At 31.0% G+C, this 18805-nt stretch overlaps 2 protein-coding genes across 4 annotated transcripts; both read right to left on the bottom strand.

Moving 5' to 3' along the window:
• Positions 1–1457: 1457 nt before the first annotated feature.
• Positions 1458–4237, bottom strand: LOC139776083 (uncharacterized). Its single transcript, XM_071712549.1, has 5 exons — positions 3981–4237; positions 3300–3570; positions 2742–3011; positions 1958–2211; positions 1458–1545 (listed from the first exon to the last, which is right to left on the bottom strand). Exons 1-5 carry the CDS (start codon positions 4235–4237, stop codon positions 1458–1460), a joined length of 1140 nt encoding a protein of 379 aa, XP_071568650.1.
• A 906-nt stretch (positions 4238–5143) lies between these two features.
• Positions 5144–18306, bottom strand: LOC139776073 (uncharacterized). Of its 3 annotated transcripts, XM_071712532.1 has the most exons (6): positions 18163–18306; positions 17943–18028; positions 9200–9524; positions 8207–8440; positions 7804–8039; positions 5144–7520 (listed from the first exon to the last, which is right to left on the bottom strand). In XM_071712532.1, the coding sequence occupies exons 2-6, from the start codon at positions 17977–17979 to the stop codon at positions 7294–7296; spliced, it is 1059 nt and encodes a 352-aa protein (XP_071568633.1). In that variant the 5' UTR covers positions 17980–18028; positions 18163–18306; the 3' UTR covers positions 5144–7293. The 3 variants fall into 3 exon arrangements, with proteins under 3 accessions (XP_071568633.1, XP_071568632.1, XP_071568631.1); XM_071712531.1 differs by lacking the exon at positions 18163–18306 and having other exon boundaries at positions 17943–18137; XM_071712530.1 differs by lacking the exons at positions 17943–18028; positions 18163–18306 and adding an exon at positions 13020–15655.
• Between the last annotated feature and the right edge of the window lie 499 nt (positions 18307–18805).

Genomic DNA, 18805 nt, shown 5'->3' with positions numbered 1-18805 from the left:
AAATTTTTGTACTTTCTAAATACACGATAAACAAATGTATATTTAGTTTCAGACAATAAAAAATAAGTTCCAGATCAAATTGTGTCGATCAGGCAAAGTGTCGAGTTTACCCCGGCATTTTTCAATTTGAAAATTTGTCTTCGCGTCACTTTTCCTTTCCTGGAGGCAAAACTAAGCGACGTACAGCAAAATTTCCTTAAGCAATTTTGTACCTGAAGGAACGCTCTTTAAATGTGTACCATTAAATTTGCTTGAAAATTTTAATTAATTGTTGAAAATTGCCTTTGAAAAAATTGTGTCGAGTTTGCCCCGGTCTCCCCTACATAATTTCTGATAGCGGTGGACAACTAAACTTTGAAGATCTAATAGTACACATTAGTGTCTATATATGCATATATATATATATATATATATGTACATATAAGATTCTTACTTACACATGCATATAACGTGGACAATCCCAGCCAGATACTATATATCATTTGTCTATCATTAACTTTTTGACAATATTGTCACGGACGAACTACCTTAAAACGCATTTGATACGAAAGTTTACTGCAAAATAACGTTTCGTTGTTATTTTCATAATGTCCGTGTATTTAGTTCATTTCATACACACACTCGGGAAAATGATAAAATATACGTACAATCGGTACGATCTAAATCTTAAGTAGACCGGAGTAGATATTCTTTCCTCGAATAATCGAGCATGGAGCTAGTCGCGTTTTCGTCGCGTGAACTATAAACCTCGTTCGGGGGACTTTTCGGGTTTCTCCAGAACTGTATTTTCAGCATACGAAAGTGCCGATGAAATGCAATAAGAGGAACACGAGCTCTCGCTCATGGGACGTCACCGGTTCTATTACAGTCGGTCTACAGAAGAAGCGCAAAAAGGAGCACGCGGAAGATTAACGCGCATCGAATACCGCGAGTGGCTTTAAAGTCGCCTGCAGTTTTCAAAAATATCGCGTCAGTCTCTAAAACTGTCAATTTGATACGAAATAGCAATTAGAATAACTATGATCGTTGAAAATCGCAGGAAAGACAGAAGCCAGGTAATCACATTTGTAATGTGAACTCATTTTATCGTAAATTCATTATAAAAAGATATCGTGACATCTTAAATAAAATGTATGTGATAAAGTTGCGCGATAAGATCGAAGCTACAGAACAAAATTACAAGTACTTGAATGACGTCAACGGCGAAAGCGAAAGCATCGCTCGTCCTCGTTGTCGTTCGATGTCTTAAACTACACTGAATTCCCGATGTCGATCGGCTTTCAGACAGGAAATTTACTTGCTTCCCACCAGATTACTCATCATTGCCTAGCCGATGACACGACTTACCTCTAATCGTGATAATTAGCGTTTTGCAATTGTTAATACGCAGTTTGTTCGAAAGACAGCCGCCGCTTTAATCGCTCCGAAGATCTATAGTTCATTAACGCAAAGTGGCTTCAACGCGCGCATTTGTTACGAAGACATTCCACGGATATTCTATGCTCCTCGTGAACGCTTGGTTTAATCTTCGCCACGTCCCAAGTACTATTAAGCAAAGCGCCACAGTTGTTTTCATCTTTGCATACTCAAATGACAATTTTTATCAGTTACAAAACTAAAGTTCTATGATAATTACTTACACAAAAAGTTATTTTTACTGTAAGATTTCATAATACCTTGTTTTTATTACTTATTATATTTCTTTTATTTTTTATCAAAAGGTATTTCTAAATCTTTTTAGAAATTCGCGTTTTTAGATTATAATTAATTCAATATTTGACTATTGTTGAAATACTAAGAAATAATTATAAAAAACATACAAAAAAGCGATCATTAAAAGAAGTTATTTAGTTCAAAAAATTCAAAGCAGTTGTCTCTCTCTCTCTCTCTCTCTCTCTCTCTCTCTCTCTCTTCCTCTCTCTGTCTTTCTATTTATATTAAAAAGATTTCCACTTACCGATTTCCGTGATTCGAAATGGGATATCTGCGTCTGACCTTAGGCGGTCTAATTTTCCGGTTCTCCTTGGTGAAAACGTCTTTAGCTGTTAACGAACAATAGTGCATGCTCGGTCTTTTGCGCCAAGTGGATTTCTTAAGTGGAAAAAGTCGTGGCACGTAGGTCCTTGACGATGTATTTGTAATAGAGAATGGCACAGCGGAACATCTTACCCGAGGAAAGGACGTTCCCAGAGGGACAAATCTGCAGACCATCTGTGACAATAGAAGTGACGTCGGAGATATGGGTAGACAATAGTGCTCGTGGAATTGTTACGAGAGTAATTTGAGACATTAATCAAGGTAGTTTGGTTTTACACGTGTATCTAATTTAAATTGTATCTAATTTAAATAATTAAATAATTAATTTTAACAGAAAAGTATAAGTTTGTTCCGCCAATAAGTGATTAACGAGAAAAACTCTATTTTTAATCGACAACGTTTGGCTATCAGTGTCGTGATAATTCGACTATTGGTTTTGGTCGGATTAATCGTCAAGACGTTTCGACCATGGGTTTTGGTCTAATTAATTTTAAGTTAAAATCTTTCAATCATGAATATTCTGTTGCGATAGTTGCAATAAGTGATTGATTGTAGCAAATTTTCAGTAAAGTACCATTATTATTATATGATGTAAAATGAATTTTTTTTATCAAGGGAATGATAATATGCCGATAATAATCATTGTCATGTAACTTTTATTTTAAGAACGCTTAGCACAGGTCAGATTAGACAAGCTAACATACTCTGGTAATTAGAAAGGCCAGTAGCACTTGTATAACGATCAAAGTGATAGTCATAACGTAAGCGACTATGACGATTCTGAGAAGAATAGGACTGATGACTTCCGCGCAGCCGTTCACGTTTATCGTTTTGTCATCCGTCATCTCTAAGTGCATACAAGGTGCCGCAGCGCGCAAGTTGCAGCAGCTAAAAGGGACTCCAAGACTTCTATAGTCTTCGTCCGAGATTCTGTTTTGTTCCGCCATTTCCACACGAGACGCGTAATCTACTTTCTTGTTGAAAATATATATCGCAAATTTATATACATTCCTATATTTTTCCTATCGATCTCTCAATCAAGAAGAAAAGTTCTGTATTTAAAAAATTTTATTATCAAAAGTATAATAGAAATGCGATATTAAATTATAAAATACCGACATCAATAAAATTTTTCGACTTTTAAGAAAGAATTTAAAAAGATTAAACCAATACAATGGATTGTTTATTTATCGTCAATCGGCGAATTTTTTAGAATGTTTTCGATACCTGCAATCGAGACAAATATAATGTTGGAGGATTACCTGCCAGTCGAAGAGAAACCAATCGGTATAAGAGGAGTGACCGCAACATTGTAACACAAATTGGATCTCGTCGATTGCGTATTTATATGACGCAACAGTGGCGTACAGATGCATGGAGGCGTTGAAAACATCAATTAAAGTGTCTTGCCTCACACTGATGTGATACCCTATCGAAACTAATGTCGTCGTGTTCATAGCGGTACACACAATTATCATTATCAAAAGACATCTTAACACCCGCCTAGTTTTCGGACGGAGATTCGATTTGCGCCTGCAAGAGCGCATCCATTATTACAAGTCACACGCCAAGAGATTATAAAAGGAGTTGCAGCACACAAATACAATTAATTAATATAATCTTATATAATCAATAATGTAATATGCAATAATATGTTTTATATAATCAATAATGTAATAATTAATAGTAAACTTTTACGATAATATGCAATTGTTTTTCCGATTTGATTGTTCCTCAATGCAAGCCGAAGGTACCTATTATATATTTTAGTTATAACTTGCATTTTTATATTTTTTACCTCCAAATTATTTATCGAAGAAGAATTAATCGAAAAAATAATTATTTATTGTTGCAGAAACTTTTTAAATATATTAATAAATATTATTCCGCGAGTGCACGCCTCACTTTTGTTCGTCCATCACTGCGAGTAGAATGAGCGTTACCTGCGTATAGTGCGTACGGTGATAAGGGCGCACGGCAATCCCAGTGTTACGTCTGCCAAGGTAAGGGCGACCGGTTGGGAACCACCTGCGATACGGATCACCTGCCACTCCGCAAATATCTCCAAGGCGAGCACGAGGAGACGCTTCGCCTCGAAGACGGCCAGGGTGAAAGCCACGCCGTAACCGAACTTTACCTCCCATCCGCAGGTGCAGCTTACTCTTTTGCGGTAGACCAGGCTACGGCCGTTCTCCGTCATTCAACGGCTGCACGACGCCGCGCCTATTTTATGGACAATTTCGCTCTGCTGTTATGTTACAGTCTTTTTGTCTTTCTCTAAGTGTCTCGCGCGTGCAAAAGAATACGGAACGTGTCCGGAAAATTCGCAATTATATTATCTCACCAGTTATATTATTTCACCGATAACGATAATTCCAAATATATCATATATCTTAATTATGTAATTAAGTTAATTGAAAAAGTGTTTGGCTTACGGCGTAAAATAAATAGTTCTACGTAAAGATTATTTCTACCATGTTATAAAATGTTCATGTGTAAATTTATGTGTGTGTATTTGTATATTTAATTGCAAAAGACAAAACTCCTGTACGAATAAATCGTAATTGTTTATATTAATGACGAATATTCTTTCGTTCCACGTAGTTGAAAATTTGTTTGTCACTATACTTGACACTGATACCTTTGTATGTAACACTATTTTACAATGTCGAATTGTCACGTGTCGCGGCTGCCGCATATATGTGCCGTTTATTACTCATCATTGTTGCGCATACCGGAAGAGGTATGTAAAGAAAAAAAAATGTTTTGACGAGATACAATTAGACGCGCCGGGGCTATAATTGACGTGGCGTGCAAATGGGTCGCGTTTGCGTGTGCATATTGCACGTATCCTAAAGTGGTTACCACGACAGTTGCGCAATTTCTTCGTCTCGAAATATTGCGAAATTGTGGATCTGTTTATCGGTCGCATGAGAAACATCCATTCGTATATTTATAATAAACTTCATTTATATATTTAACCGCGATTTTGTCAGTTTAGCAATAATTAATAAAATAATGATTTAATATAATAAATACAAATTTTCTAAATATAATAATAACATTATCTTCACATTATGTTAATTATTATAAAAGTATTATAACATTTAAAGAGAAAAATGATTTTTTTATTTAATATATAAAAAATAATGTATTAAAATATGACATATACAGAATTACATACATATATTCGGTCTTATCTATAATGTCTTACTTAAAAAAAGCGCAGTTTAATACTTTTTATGCGTTTGATGTTGAGTAACATCAACTTAGCGATTGAAAGAGTTAAGATTGAACTTTGAGATTATTTAAGGCAATTTGATCTTACGTGTTACGAACGTTTGAATAAACATTCGAATAAAACTTACCGGTAAGCATCGTGCGCTAGAATGGGATATAATTTCTTGAATCTTTAAAAGAAATTTGTCAATTTGGTTATGATTACGTTCGTATAAACTATAAAATATAGAATGTATAACGTGAAGAGCACGTCTAAGATGACATATATGTGATATATGTCGTTGTCCTCGCTAGGTCGATGTCGATATATCTCGAGATTTTGATATTTAAAGTGTCAATGTACTCGTATACAAAATATGTACTCGTGTAGATATGTACTCGTATAAATGTTATAACTAAATATGATTAACTTACAACTAATATATATATGTATGCAATTATTAGAATATTTCCATTTTGATTCCATTAAAATATTTCTTTATAATATCAGAAGCCCAGGAAAACTTTTCAACAATGAGAATGCAAAATGTTCTCATATTACGGTCGCTATATACGACATTTTGAAATAGAAAATTTAATGAAATTAATTTCTTTTTTTATTAGAGTAAACTATACTTTTAAAGGCATACGTAATTTACATATAACTTTTTTATTTTTATTCACAGAACATATTGTTAAAATAAGATTGTTTAATTTGGAAATATTCTAATATAATTTGGAAGTGTAAATTACTATATGCTAGCAATAACTGGACGGCAGTATAATTGTTTATTAACAACTAAATTAAAAATTAGGACAACAACGATATAATTTAACATAAAAAAAGATACATTTTGAATATTTATATTATCTGGGAATTGTGACATTACTAATGAATAATTGAGCATTAGTATGAATACTTCTTTCACCTTTGGATTACACACTTAGGTTAAAAGCTCCAAAATAACTATAATTATACCATATAATAATTATAGTAATTATTATATGGTATAATTACTATAATTATTTTAATTACTGTAATTGCACTGGGTTATTATTCAGGGTGTCTCGCAATTACCGTAAAATATCTTACTATTTTATTCTGGAGATGAAATAAAGTAAAAAAATTTTTATACATAAATGTCGAAGTTACAATAGTTTTTAATTATAACCAATAAAAAAACAATAATAAGTATCTCGTAGAACTTACACGCTCAGGCCCGCAGTTATACGTGCATCGGTCTGTCATTTGTTGTTGATTTTCACAGTTGGTATCAAGTTTTACTGCATAGCTGATTATTAATAATATTAGTAATTATTATAGTCATACGATTTTATTATTCTCAAGACATAAAAAAATACAAAAACAACATAATGAATTAATTCTCATAATTACTTTTCACGTCAAATGAAAAAAAACTCTGTTTCTCAACTGTGTAAAACCATTAAATTTAATATTCCTAATAATAATAATAATAATAATAATAATAATAATAATACCTAATACCACTAATAATCAGCTGTGCTGTAATAATTGGTATTAACTGTGAAAATCTACAATAAATTACAGATCGACGCGCGTGTATGTGTAACTACAAATCTAAACGCGAAGTTCTACGCGATACTACTGGTTATCTTTGATTGATCATAATTTAAAAAATTTTGTGACCTCAATTTTTTGTATTAGAATTTTTTATTTTACCTTCAGAATACTCTATTAAAATATTATACGGTAGTTGTGAGACAATCTGCATACGTATATTGAAGAGCGTTACATCTATATGCATATTTTATAAAACAAAATATTATTTATTTTTTCTAAGAATCCTGCATGCATAATTTGTCTTCTTTTATTTTTTTTGTAGGAACATTTACTGCTTTTCAAATTAGATACAATTATAATTATACAGATATGCGATAATAAAATTAATTATGCATGCATAATCGCGTCTCTCTATGAGGCTTTTTCTCTCATTGATACTCAATTTAATGTAATTTTTTATAATGCCGGTATCCTTTGTTACTTCGATTAAACTCTCAATCGAAGCGATGATGAAATATTTTGATCCTTGCATACTTCTTCCCAAATTTCCAATAAGCAAGATAGGAAAAATTTTTTAGAAAGTAAATCGAGTATCGTATTAAACCATTAAAAAACGCACGGAAGAATGAGGACCACCAGGCACTAGGTCGCATCAAGTACTTCAGCACAAAATGTTGCAAATTGAACAAGTACCAACTGTAGAACGGCAAATTCGAGAAATCTAAAAATATATTATTGTATATTATTTATTGTATTAAATATATTATTGTCTTAAATTACATATTATTATATATTATTTATCGTATGTAAATAATACATACATGAATATATTGTATATACATACGTATGTATAGGCTTTTATATTCAACATTAATATCTACTTTACTTGAACTAATACTAATTACAAAGATACTCTTTCTAAGAAATTGTCACTTTCGCTAGTTATATATTGTTTTTTTTTTAATTCTGTAGCTTCGTGAAGCTTAAAACTCTTATTAAATTACCTATTTTAATGAAATGATTATTGTTACGCGCAGTCGAAGAAGCCAAGTGAAGTGTAAAGGCAGTGAACGCTAGCGGCTCGATACTAAAGCATAAGGGCCAGAGGCTCTCCATCATCACAGTGCCCATCTGATTGAAATGCTCGTTCCTGTTTGCCAGGGAAGGAACAAAAACATCTTCCAACAATCTTTGGCAAAGAGCGCGGGATTCTTCGACAGTTCCCGAGCAAAGATTGAATCTAGAGAGAAACAGATATTCGTGAACCATGCATTTGAGTGCATATTTTACCAATTAAAAAATCTCCGATAAACTATTTTATTAAAATATCTGATGACGATCTGTCATTGTGCTTACGTTTTTGTTACCCTACTGTATATATGTAATAAAAGATGTAGGAGTACAAACTTGTCGTCCATTCCAAGCATGCTGCCGACGACCCGCCAGAGATGCACTACACCTTCCATTTCCTCGGGGGTGGCCTTTATCCCCATATATTCCTCGCTCACCAAACTGTATCCGATGAATCCGAACTGGGCGAGTGCCATGTCCAATTGCGTTGGCTTATGAACACCAGCCTCGGTGCTTTTTTTAAACGCAATACAGTGTTTTCGACGTACGATTTTTAGAGATTCCAAGAATCTACAATAATTATATATGTATATAGTATATATATATATATATATATAAATTAATATTAACAATTATTTAACGCAATCGTTATAATTTATTCAATTTACTTGTTCAGATGCTGACAATGATCATGCACTTAAATATAAAATTGTGCAAATTTGTTCCTATATCTTTTTTCACGCTAACTTCGAGTCTACAGTAATATCATGTCAGTTAAAATCGGTTCACACTTGAAAATTTGCTTTTCTTGAATCGTATAATTACTTCATAAAAGAATTAACATTATTTAATAAATACGAATACATCAACCTGGACTTTCATAATAAAATCTGTAGATCAAATATACAATTCTTCTATTCAATTTATTATATATTTACATTTACATAATTCAGAAAACATATCTTTATAGCTCAGAAAATATATCTTTTAAGTTTTTATTTATATAATTTCAAGTTTTTTAAAATGTATATATATAGCTTTCTGACAACTTTTAGTACTTATTATTTATTATCGACACTTTTTTATTTAATAAAATAATCTTTTAACGGTCAATTTATATTTTTATAAATTTACCGTGTATTCCCACGTAACACATATTCATCATTTTTACCTATTTTGGGTAATTTATAACTGTCATATATATTCCACATATTAGATAATTAAATATTTTTAATATTTGTATTTTTAAAGATTTTCGATATTGATTCTTCCGCTACATTTTTTAAATATAATTTAAATAAAAAACACTATGTTTTACTCGAATCTTACTCATTGGGTTTGCCTTTGGGATCCTTTTCATGCCATACGACAGTATGAAGAACCGTCTCCGCATATCTGCGATACGCCAAACAAGGAGTACTGCTCTTTTTGGTAAACATAATTACATCCAATATGGTCGAAATAGCTAAGAGAGATACAAGGCCGCAAAGTTTCGCGATCATCATGGAGAAAACATTATTGTAGAAAGCTTGCTGTCCCAACCGAAATTTCTTCTCGTCGTAAAACGGTGGTAATTCTGGTTTCATATCCTCGAAGTCCATTATACTTTTAGGTCCTTCAGTGAGAATAATTCGCAGTCGTTGTTCCACCGCATCTAAAAATTCGAATTTTTTGATGAAATTGCAAGCAATTTAGCAAAATCGTTAAATTTTAGAATAGAATAAATTTTATTTATGCGGTGTATATTAGCGTGGAATATTTTTATCTGATAAACTTAGATGTTTTATTTTATATGTTACGTCTTTAATTTATTCTTTGAATTTAATATGCTTTCTCCTTTGTGCATACAAATTATAAGGATTATTATTATTTATTCATTCAGAATTTTTACTTTTCCTTAAATAATATATTATTAAAAAATAATGTTTTTAAAAAATATTCCTTTGAAAGATTAAAATAATATTTTGTTTAAATTCTTCTCTTCTTATCGTTAACTCTATATTTGATCAAGGTGGTTGCTTTAAAAGGGATTCATGCTCAATTCACCCATTGTGCGGCACAATTTGGAATTTCCGAAAACACGTTCGGCAGAACAAGAGGACATATGTAATGACGTCGTGCGGGTGATCGCACGGACCGATTGTACATGTTCCGCATGTAGAAATGTCGAAATCAACGTTAACATCTGCGCGTGCACGTGAACGGAATCCGGGAAATTTCATGAGCTTTAAAAATTCGACATAACATATGTCCTACGTAATTATAATTACAGATTTATTATATAATTATAATTACAGAATTGTGTTTTATATCAACGATTAAAGAAATATCTGATATCAATATTATTCTCATATACATATACCGGGTGAGGAAAAACGCTCAAGGTCAAGTAAGTATCACCGTTTGATGCATTTGTTGAGGGCTACAATTTATGTATAAAACATTTTTTCCTAAAATGTCTTGTTTTCGAGATATTTTACCGGTTCCAGACTTTTTCCTCACCCGGTATGTAGGGAAGATGGCCATCGGTGTGTTTGCTTTATTTTTTAGTACGCTTGTAATTTCTAAAAATATTAATTTTTTATTAACAGTAGAGAACATCATATAAAAGAATGTAAATAGAAATTCCATACAAATTAAAAAAAATTGTTAATAAATTATTATAAATAGATTTTATCGCAATTTTAATAAAAAAAAGCGACAGAATATCGCTTATTTTTAATGAAAAACTGACTTTAAATGCATATATACACGGAAAAAAGAAGTCGTAAAATATGGACAACTAACATTTTTTCTACTGCGAGAGCTATACACGGTCTTATAAACAGGTCTGGACACTTCGGCTCGGCAAGCATCCCCCAAATGAAGCCAGAAAACCAATATGGCGTCAGAAGTAGTAAACGCTTTCTGTGCATGCACGAACCAATATATATATAGAGTAAGTATATATAGTCCGTCAATGAAACAGTTGTACACTATGAACCATTGCAATATTTCATAAATATAGTGTTGCTAGATTGTGCTTGTTGTCATGCAACGACTCTCATTTGAAACCCTCTTCGGCTCCCCAATCGGCCGGCAAATCGCGCGAAGGATGACGGCCGTTTGAGACCACATTTTGTGATTTTTGGGTGACAAACTAAGTTTTTTTCGTAACTTTTACGTATTTTTCATGTTTTTGTTGTTATATCTATTATTTTTTTCATTATTCTATAATTTTGTGTGTATATTTGGCTTTATATAATTCTGTAAGCAACTTTCTTCTATTGCATTATTTTACCGTATTTTTTTAAGATTATCATAAAAAATGTTATATGGTCTACAATGAATCATTTTGTTTTTTACTATAGTTATCTGTGTTATAAGTCTTATTAAACTGACTAGTTGTTGCAATAAATAATAATCTAAGTGAGAAAAAGTCTGATTAAAAATAATAATTTTGATTGTAAGCTTTAAATAATGAAAACATAACGTATATAAAATTCGAAGTATAGGTTCCAATGGAAATCCGAACGAATATATAGAAAACGGTCTAATTAAGGATGTATGGGTGACATCTCAAAGCATTACCAAAAATCTAAAAATTTCATAGATTGTTCTATTATTACGTCTAAGTATCTGTGTAAAATTTCAGCACAATTCTCTTACTGGTTTAAAAGTTATTGTAATTAAGGATGTATTGGAGGTATTTCAAATATATTCAGAAAGTGCTGTAAATTGTTTCTAAATTAAATTAAAAATACTCTGTAAAATTTTGAAGTTATTTAAGAGTTATTTAAGTTTAAAGTTGTTAAAATTAACATTATCCGTTATATAGAGAATCGACATTTTTGCTGTAAATATAAATAAAATATAAATAAACCATTAAGACATTTCTTAAACTTTTTTTATGTGTAAAACATACATCATTGATATTGTATTTTAAGTTTCAAAATTTCTTGCAACAAAACAATTTTTTTAATTGTTTAAACAATACTAATTATTTAAATAACAAAAAATCATACTCAAACTGTTAACGGTAATCCCTTCTAACATATAAAAAATTTTGAGTTGTTTGACATACATGCAAAGTCTTCTTTTATTGAAAGTTTAACTTTTAGCAAGAACTGTACGATCTATATACATCCTTAAGAACCAGGCGCGGTAAATAATGCGCGATAGTTTTATTTTTATTTCTATTTTACATATCTTCCAACCTTGACTTCGCGCCGACTAGAAACACAGCTTCGGTAGTATAAAATAATAATAGTAAAAATCCTCCCCCCCTTCACCTAATTAAATCGATTTGATTTAATTTTTGATGCTATATGCATCTAAATAACTGTAAAGAAATCTTTGTGAAAAATATTACCTCAGCCAGGGTTCGAACCTGGAACTTCCTTCATTCCGTGAAGGTGTCGTATACCAATTCGACCACTGAGGCATGTGGTAATATTTATCGCAATAACCTATTATTAGTTGTAATATTACGAGTACTTTCGCGCATTATTTACCGCGCCTGGTTCTTAATTAGCCCGTTTTCTATATTTGTTCGGATTTCCATTGGAAACTAATATACTTCGAATTTTAAATCACGCTGGCTGAAAGTCAAGGAGCGAAGTCAAGGTTGGAAGATATGTAAAATAGAAATAAAAATAAAACTTTCGCGCATTATTTACCGCGCTTGGTTCTTAATTAGCCCGTTTTCTATATTTGTTCGGATAACATATATAATCAAGTTAGCTTTAATTTAAAGTCATACTATCCTAATCTTACTTATCATGTCTTATAATTATCTCTTCTCTAAATAAACATTTTAAAACATAGTAAAACTAAAATAACACTAACAATTCACTGTATAAAACATGTGGTTTATTGTTAAAAATGGCTAGGTTCATTGTGTACACACCCCTGTACACAAATCAAATCGATTTAATTAGGTGAAGGGGGGGGGGATTTTGAGATTCTAGGTTGTGTTCTGGAGTCAGTTTCACTTGGAACAATCCGTTTGAGAGTTTCCTACCTTTTAAAACAATTTTATTATTAGTTTTAATTTTTACCTCGTTTTTCGTAAATATAACTTCACCACCGTTTTTCGTTATTGTATTTACTGAAAGTAAATTCGTTGTTAATTTCGGTACATATAAGACTTCTTTTAATATGCACTTACTGAATTCAAGGCTGCCTATACTTTCTGCCTGCATCGTTTCTTTCGATTTTGCAACATCAATTTGAATATGTGACTTCTTTAATTCTTGGAAATGACTTTTGTTGTTTGTCATATTTGACGTGCTTCCCGAATCAACAATCCAAGCCTCATACATCTCACTTAATTGTAAGTAATGCAATCTTTTTAACATCTTTATTTTTATCTTGCTTCTTGTTCTTAAAATAACAATCCTTTTCCAAATAATTGTTCTTCTTGCAAATATGACACCTTTTCTTACTATTTTCTTCCTCATTGCAATGTTTTCCTATATGACCATTTTTATTATATTTAAAGCAACGAACTTGCTTTTTGTCTTTTAGTGTAAACTTTGTTTTGCAGAACTTCGCCAAGTGACCAAATTTATTGCATTTATGGCACTTCTTTTGAGTTGTCTTGAAGGCAACTGCATTCTCTTCTTCCTTCGGATGAAACCGAAATTCTTCTCCGATTAGTCTCGCTGTTAAATTTTCCATCGTTTTCCTATCAGGTTTCGCCGATTCCCAAGCACTTACAAAATGTATATACTCTTTCGGCAGAGTTGCTAATATTTTTGAAATCAGCATTTTATCATCTATCTTTGTATCCATTGCATTTAACCTAGAAAGCTAGATTCTTTAACTTACTTATATAAGATGTCATATCTGATCCTTTTTCAGAAGTAGTATTATAGAATTTTTGCAAAAGGCTACACCTTTGTTGCTCCGTATCCCTTTCATACACTAAGAAAAAAAATTTGTTAATCCCAAAAAATATTTAGTCCGATACGTTTAACTAAACATTTTAGTTAGTTAACTAAACATTAGTTGAATTAATTAATTCTTGATTAAAGAAACTAAATAAATTGTTGAAACAACAAATGTTTAGTTAATTAACTAAAATGTTTAGTTGAACGTATCGGACTAAATATTTTTTCGGATTAATAATTTTTCTCAGTGTAGGTATTATACATATATCTTAGTCCACATCTCATTAGATGTGTTACAATCCATTATATTAAGAAATGGTTTCTTATCAATAGTTGATATTATTATCTTTTGCGCAATCGCATCTTTCTTTCGCCATAAATCATTTCTTTCACCAACACTATTTTCTGTTACAATTTCTAACACTTCATTTGCACGAAACATTATTTTAATTTGAAATTTCCAAATTTGGAAATTTTCAACACCCGTTAACTTCTCAATATTAAAATAGTCTTCCGCAACCTTTGCCATATTTTAAATTTTAAAGTTTCAGAAATTTTATTCAAACCAACACGTTTTAAACCGGCACGTATATTCTTTATTCAATATCGAACACGTTATAAATTCTTTACCTATACGCGCGCGACAACACGTTATATAATCTTTCAAAAAAAACAATACATATTATGATATGATAATTTTCACTTCTTAACCTAGACAATATTTTATTTATCGTAATCTTGAAATCTGTGTATCACTTTTAAATATCTTTAATATTTTAATTTCGAATTCTTTATTTTGTTTTTACTGTTATTCTTCAATTACTTTTCTTTACTTTTTACTTTTAATTTATTTTTTTACACTATTTTTAATTTTACTTCACACTATTTTATTTTACTTTACTATTTTATTTTACTTTATTACTTTTTCTTTACTTTTTATTTTGTTCACACTACTTTTAAGTTCGACTTTATTTTACTCACACGCACATTTTAATTTTACTTTTATATTCAAAATCTCTTATCTTTAATCTTTTTTTATCTTAACTCTTATATCTAACATTTCTAAATTCTTTATTTATCTCAACTGTTACATCTATTATGCGTTTGTAGTCTGTCAAGAACTCTAAAGAGATTGTTGTTTTTCTATATGTATAGCACTATATATTTAGTTGTACGAAAAAAAAATGTTAACACATTATCCGTAAACTATGAAGTCAGTACACTGGTTGATAAGAGAGAAAGAATTATATTATAACACAAGTTTACAATATGACAGTTGGATTTACAGCAAATATAATCTGAACAGACTTATCACTTATCTCGTATGTAGCTCACAACACGGCTTACCACACTGCACGTAACACGGCTCACAACACAGCTCACAACGTCTTATTATATCTAATCACAATATATATTTGCACACGTCCGCTCTAGTCCACACACGTCCACACCACACGACGGTTCGCGAAGGAAAGGGACGAGCAACAAGGGACTAGCAACACGTTGTTCTGATGTTATTTTAATATTTTACTAGTTCACTCTATTAGACTTTTCATAATTAATTTGATTTAAATTACTTCACTACTTCAACAAGAACGAATCTTAAGAAAGTGATGAAAAACGGATGTATAGTAGAAGGACACTTTAGGAATACTAGTAAAAAAAACACCGAAATTATTGACCGTTTAGATTTAGAAATACAATAATAAATAGACCTCGATTTTCGCGATTATTTGACGTAAAGAAGCGACTGGTTTTATTTTAGACCGCCTAGATCCTTGTTTTTGTTAAATTTGCATAACGCTTTTTAGAGAAAGTTTGGCAAGATTTACGAGACATATATAGTATTAATTATTTATTAACAATATTTACTTTATATATATTTTTTTAAACCAAAATTATTTTTATCTTTCTTTGAAACATGGAATTATATAATATAAGCTTTATATACAACATTATTCATTGAATGTATATCTTATAACTTTGAAATAATTTCTTATCATTAATAATAAGCTTCAATTATAAATCACGCTGACTTTTGTAAATCTAATTACTAGAGCTTATTAATTGATTTGGTAGTGAAGTTTTAAAAAGAATATGAAATTTATTACTTAAAAGAATTGATGTTTAACCACATAGTTCGCACTTTAGTGCAGCGATTTGTTCAAGCGCGAGTTGTGTAATGCAGCAAATACTGCAGCAAGAAATACCAGCAAATATAAGTCGAGGTCACAACATTCACAGTTCTATTAGACATATTATCGCTTTTCTTATTAACGCTGGATGATAACGGAAAGAAACTTTGTTTAAACCACTGTTTACTGTCTGTGCTTTAATTAATTGTTAAGTAGATTTATTATTATTATTTTCTATACTATTTATGTGAAATTTTGTATTTGCACATATAATTTTATCATTATCATTATTATTTTTTTTTACTTATACATATTGATTATATTTATAATCTTCTTTTAAATACAACAAATGCTACAAAGAGATATGGACAACGGAGTTACCAAAATATGTGATGAAAGGGTGAAAGGAGAAAAGATGGGCAAGGATAGCAAGTTCAAGTTAGGGAATGGAGTCAAGGAGTCGAGATATTGAGAAAAGGAAGGAAAACGAAATGCAGACTATGTGATTGGAGGGTTGGAGACGTGGAAGCACATATTGGAGGAGTGTAACAAGTGGAAAGATGATGGCATGACAACTAAAGAGAAGGTGCAGGTATCTATTAAGAGAAGGACAAGAGGATAACTCTTGGATAAGAAGATGGGAGAAGACAAAGTGCGCGAGAAAGGAAGAAGATAGAGCAAAGGAGAAAAAGCAAAAATGGATATCTATGATACTTCATGTGCATGTTGCTTGTGTATGTACATACATATATGAAATCAAACGTATACAAATGGAAGTTTTTGTAACCTCTCCTCGGGGAATCAAAACTAACCAACTATAAACCTCTTTTTACACTATTTATCCGCATTTTTATGTCTGTACACATGCTTTATTTATTATCATTGATATTATTATTATTTTTAATTTATATTAATTGTGTCAAGAATCTGGATTTGTAAACAGCATTGCCGTTGAGATGCTGCTGTCTTTATCTTTATCTTTATCTTTATCTAAAAAACCTTATCTACATGTAAAACATTTCTTATCTTCGGCACTTCAATAAAGTTATTATTATTATACGTGGAAAATCTAAAATAACTATACTAAATCAAACTATACATGTGCATTTTTTTGCAAGTCCTCCGATTATGTCATTTCATTAATCACAAATTATAAGAAAGCAATATAATATTTCTTATTACCCCTGATTTAATATAATGCGAACTCTGCACCAGTGAACTTTTTTAGCAACTCCACTAACGTTTCGACAAACTTTTTTCGTCGAAGAGAAACTTTCACTAAATAACATTATTGCCACATACAATATTGTGTCACACCTAATATCCTCGATATATAGATTTTAGTATATGTTTCGAGAATATTATATAATACTTCCCATCTCGACATATGGAAGCCTTATGTACGTAACTACATAGTTTCTTCATTGTGAAATTCTTGCATGGTTCACTAAGTGTAACCTTGAAGAGGTACTGCTGCTTGGCGCATGTACATACTTTACAATTTTTTGTTTGCATCGGTCTTTAATTTAATTATATTTACTTACATATATTTTGCATTTCTTGTAACTTTCCAATATATGTATGTTTGTCTTATGTAAATATATTTAAACATATAGTCAAAATTTGTTTAGTATGATATATTATTTCAATTTTTTAGTGTTGCAAATACTTAATATTATTTTAGTATGTATATAAAAGATCTCAAATTACAATTTTGATAAAGGAAGTTCCATTTCTAATTAAATGAAAGTAGTTTCCAAGATATTCGAAGATAAAGCTTATTAAAATTAAGGTCTATAATTTAAATAAATATAAATAAAATGTAAATAATAATATTATATAATTTAAATAAACATGAATAAATTAAATGTAATAATATTAATCAATTAAATATAAAAGTACATCACAGAACGGTAAAAGAATTGAGTCAAAACTAAATTTGTTTATGGTACATGATATTATATAAATTCGTAAAAGTAAATTTAAACAGATCTGACTAACTTATTTATTTATACATGCAATTGAATGAAAAAACCCATATCTCTTTCGCGCAGAAAAACTGACCTGCCATAGCAGCATTATCAGGGATACTTTGAATCATCTTACAAGTCGCTTTGTTTTAACATCAGACAGCGTTGCAAATAATCCACCTGTAAGTGCAAGTGATATGATTCAAGGTAAGTGATGGCACAAATGAGCAAAACTAGTCAGGATAATATTTAGAGCGTGATCCTGCACTATCGCGAGACATATACCGCGAAAGTCTCAACAGTACTGAACGCACCTACAAGACTTGCTACAGGAACTCGTTTCGCACATCTTCTGGAGAAAGGAGCCCCTTCCACCTTTCCTCTTCCCTTCCAACCCATGATACTTTTCCTGGGCAATAGACTTGTAACGTCGAAGAAATGTTCTCCCCATTATTCCAAAAGCAGACGTGTTGAAATTCCTCTTTTATGAAAAAATCTCTCTCTCTCTCTCTCTCTCTCTCTCTCTAACTTTCTGAATAATTATCGCTAGTCTTTGCTCTCAAAGATTACACTTTATGTGATCGCAATTTATATATTTTTAAAACAAGTATGGAAAGTCGAAAGCTCACCTCAAAAAAGTGATTTAGAATGTTAGACAGATTTATAAATAATAGTGAGTCTGTCATTATCACAATAATAAAGAGTCATTTATAATGACAGACAATCTGTCATTATAAATCATTTCTTGTTGATGTTTTTGTTAATCTGTTCTTCTAGATGTTTTATTAAAAACAACATAAGAAGCTCGGGCTAGCGAACAGAGCTAGATACACGTGCTTACAATATTTGTTATAATAAATTAGTTATAATAAATATTGTAAGCTCATATACATATACCCAGCTTTCGCTAGCCCTATTCTCTTAAGCCAGGTCCAGACTTGTATCGTATCACCGTAT

This window comes from Temnothorax nylanderi, unplaced genomic scaffold (genome assembly GCF_030848795.1).
Source record: "Temnothorax nylanderi isolate EJ_2023f unplaced genomic scaffold, tnyl_v1.0 TNYL_tig0111_pilon, whole genome shotgun sequence".
In the NCBI taxonomy this organism is placed as follows: domain Eukaryota; kingdom Metazoa; phylum Arthropoda; class Insecta; order Hymenoptera; family Formicidae; genus Temnothorax; species Temnothorax nylanderi.
The sequence above is the reverse complement of the archived record's forward strand: the minus strand, read 5'-3'. Positions and strand labels throughout refer to the sequence as shown.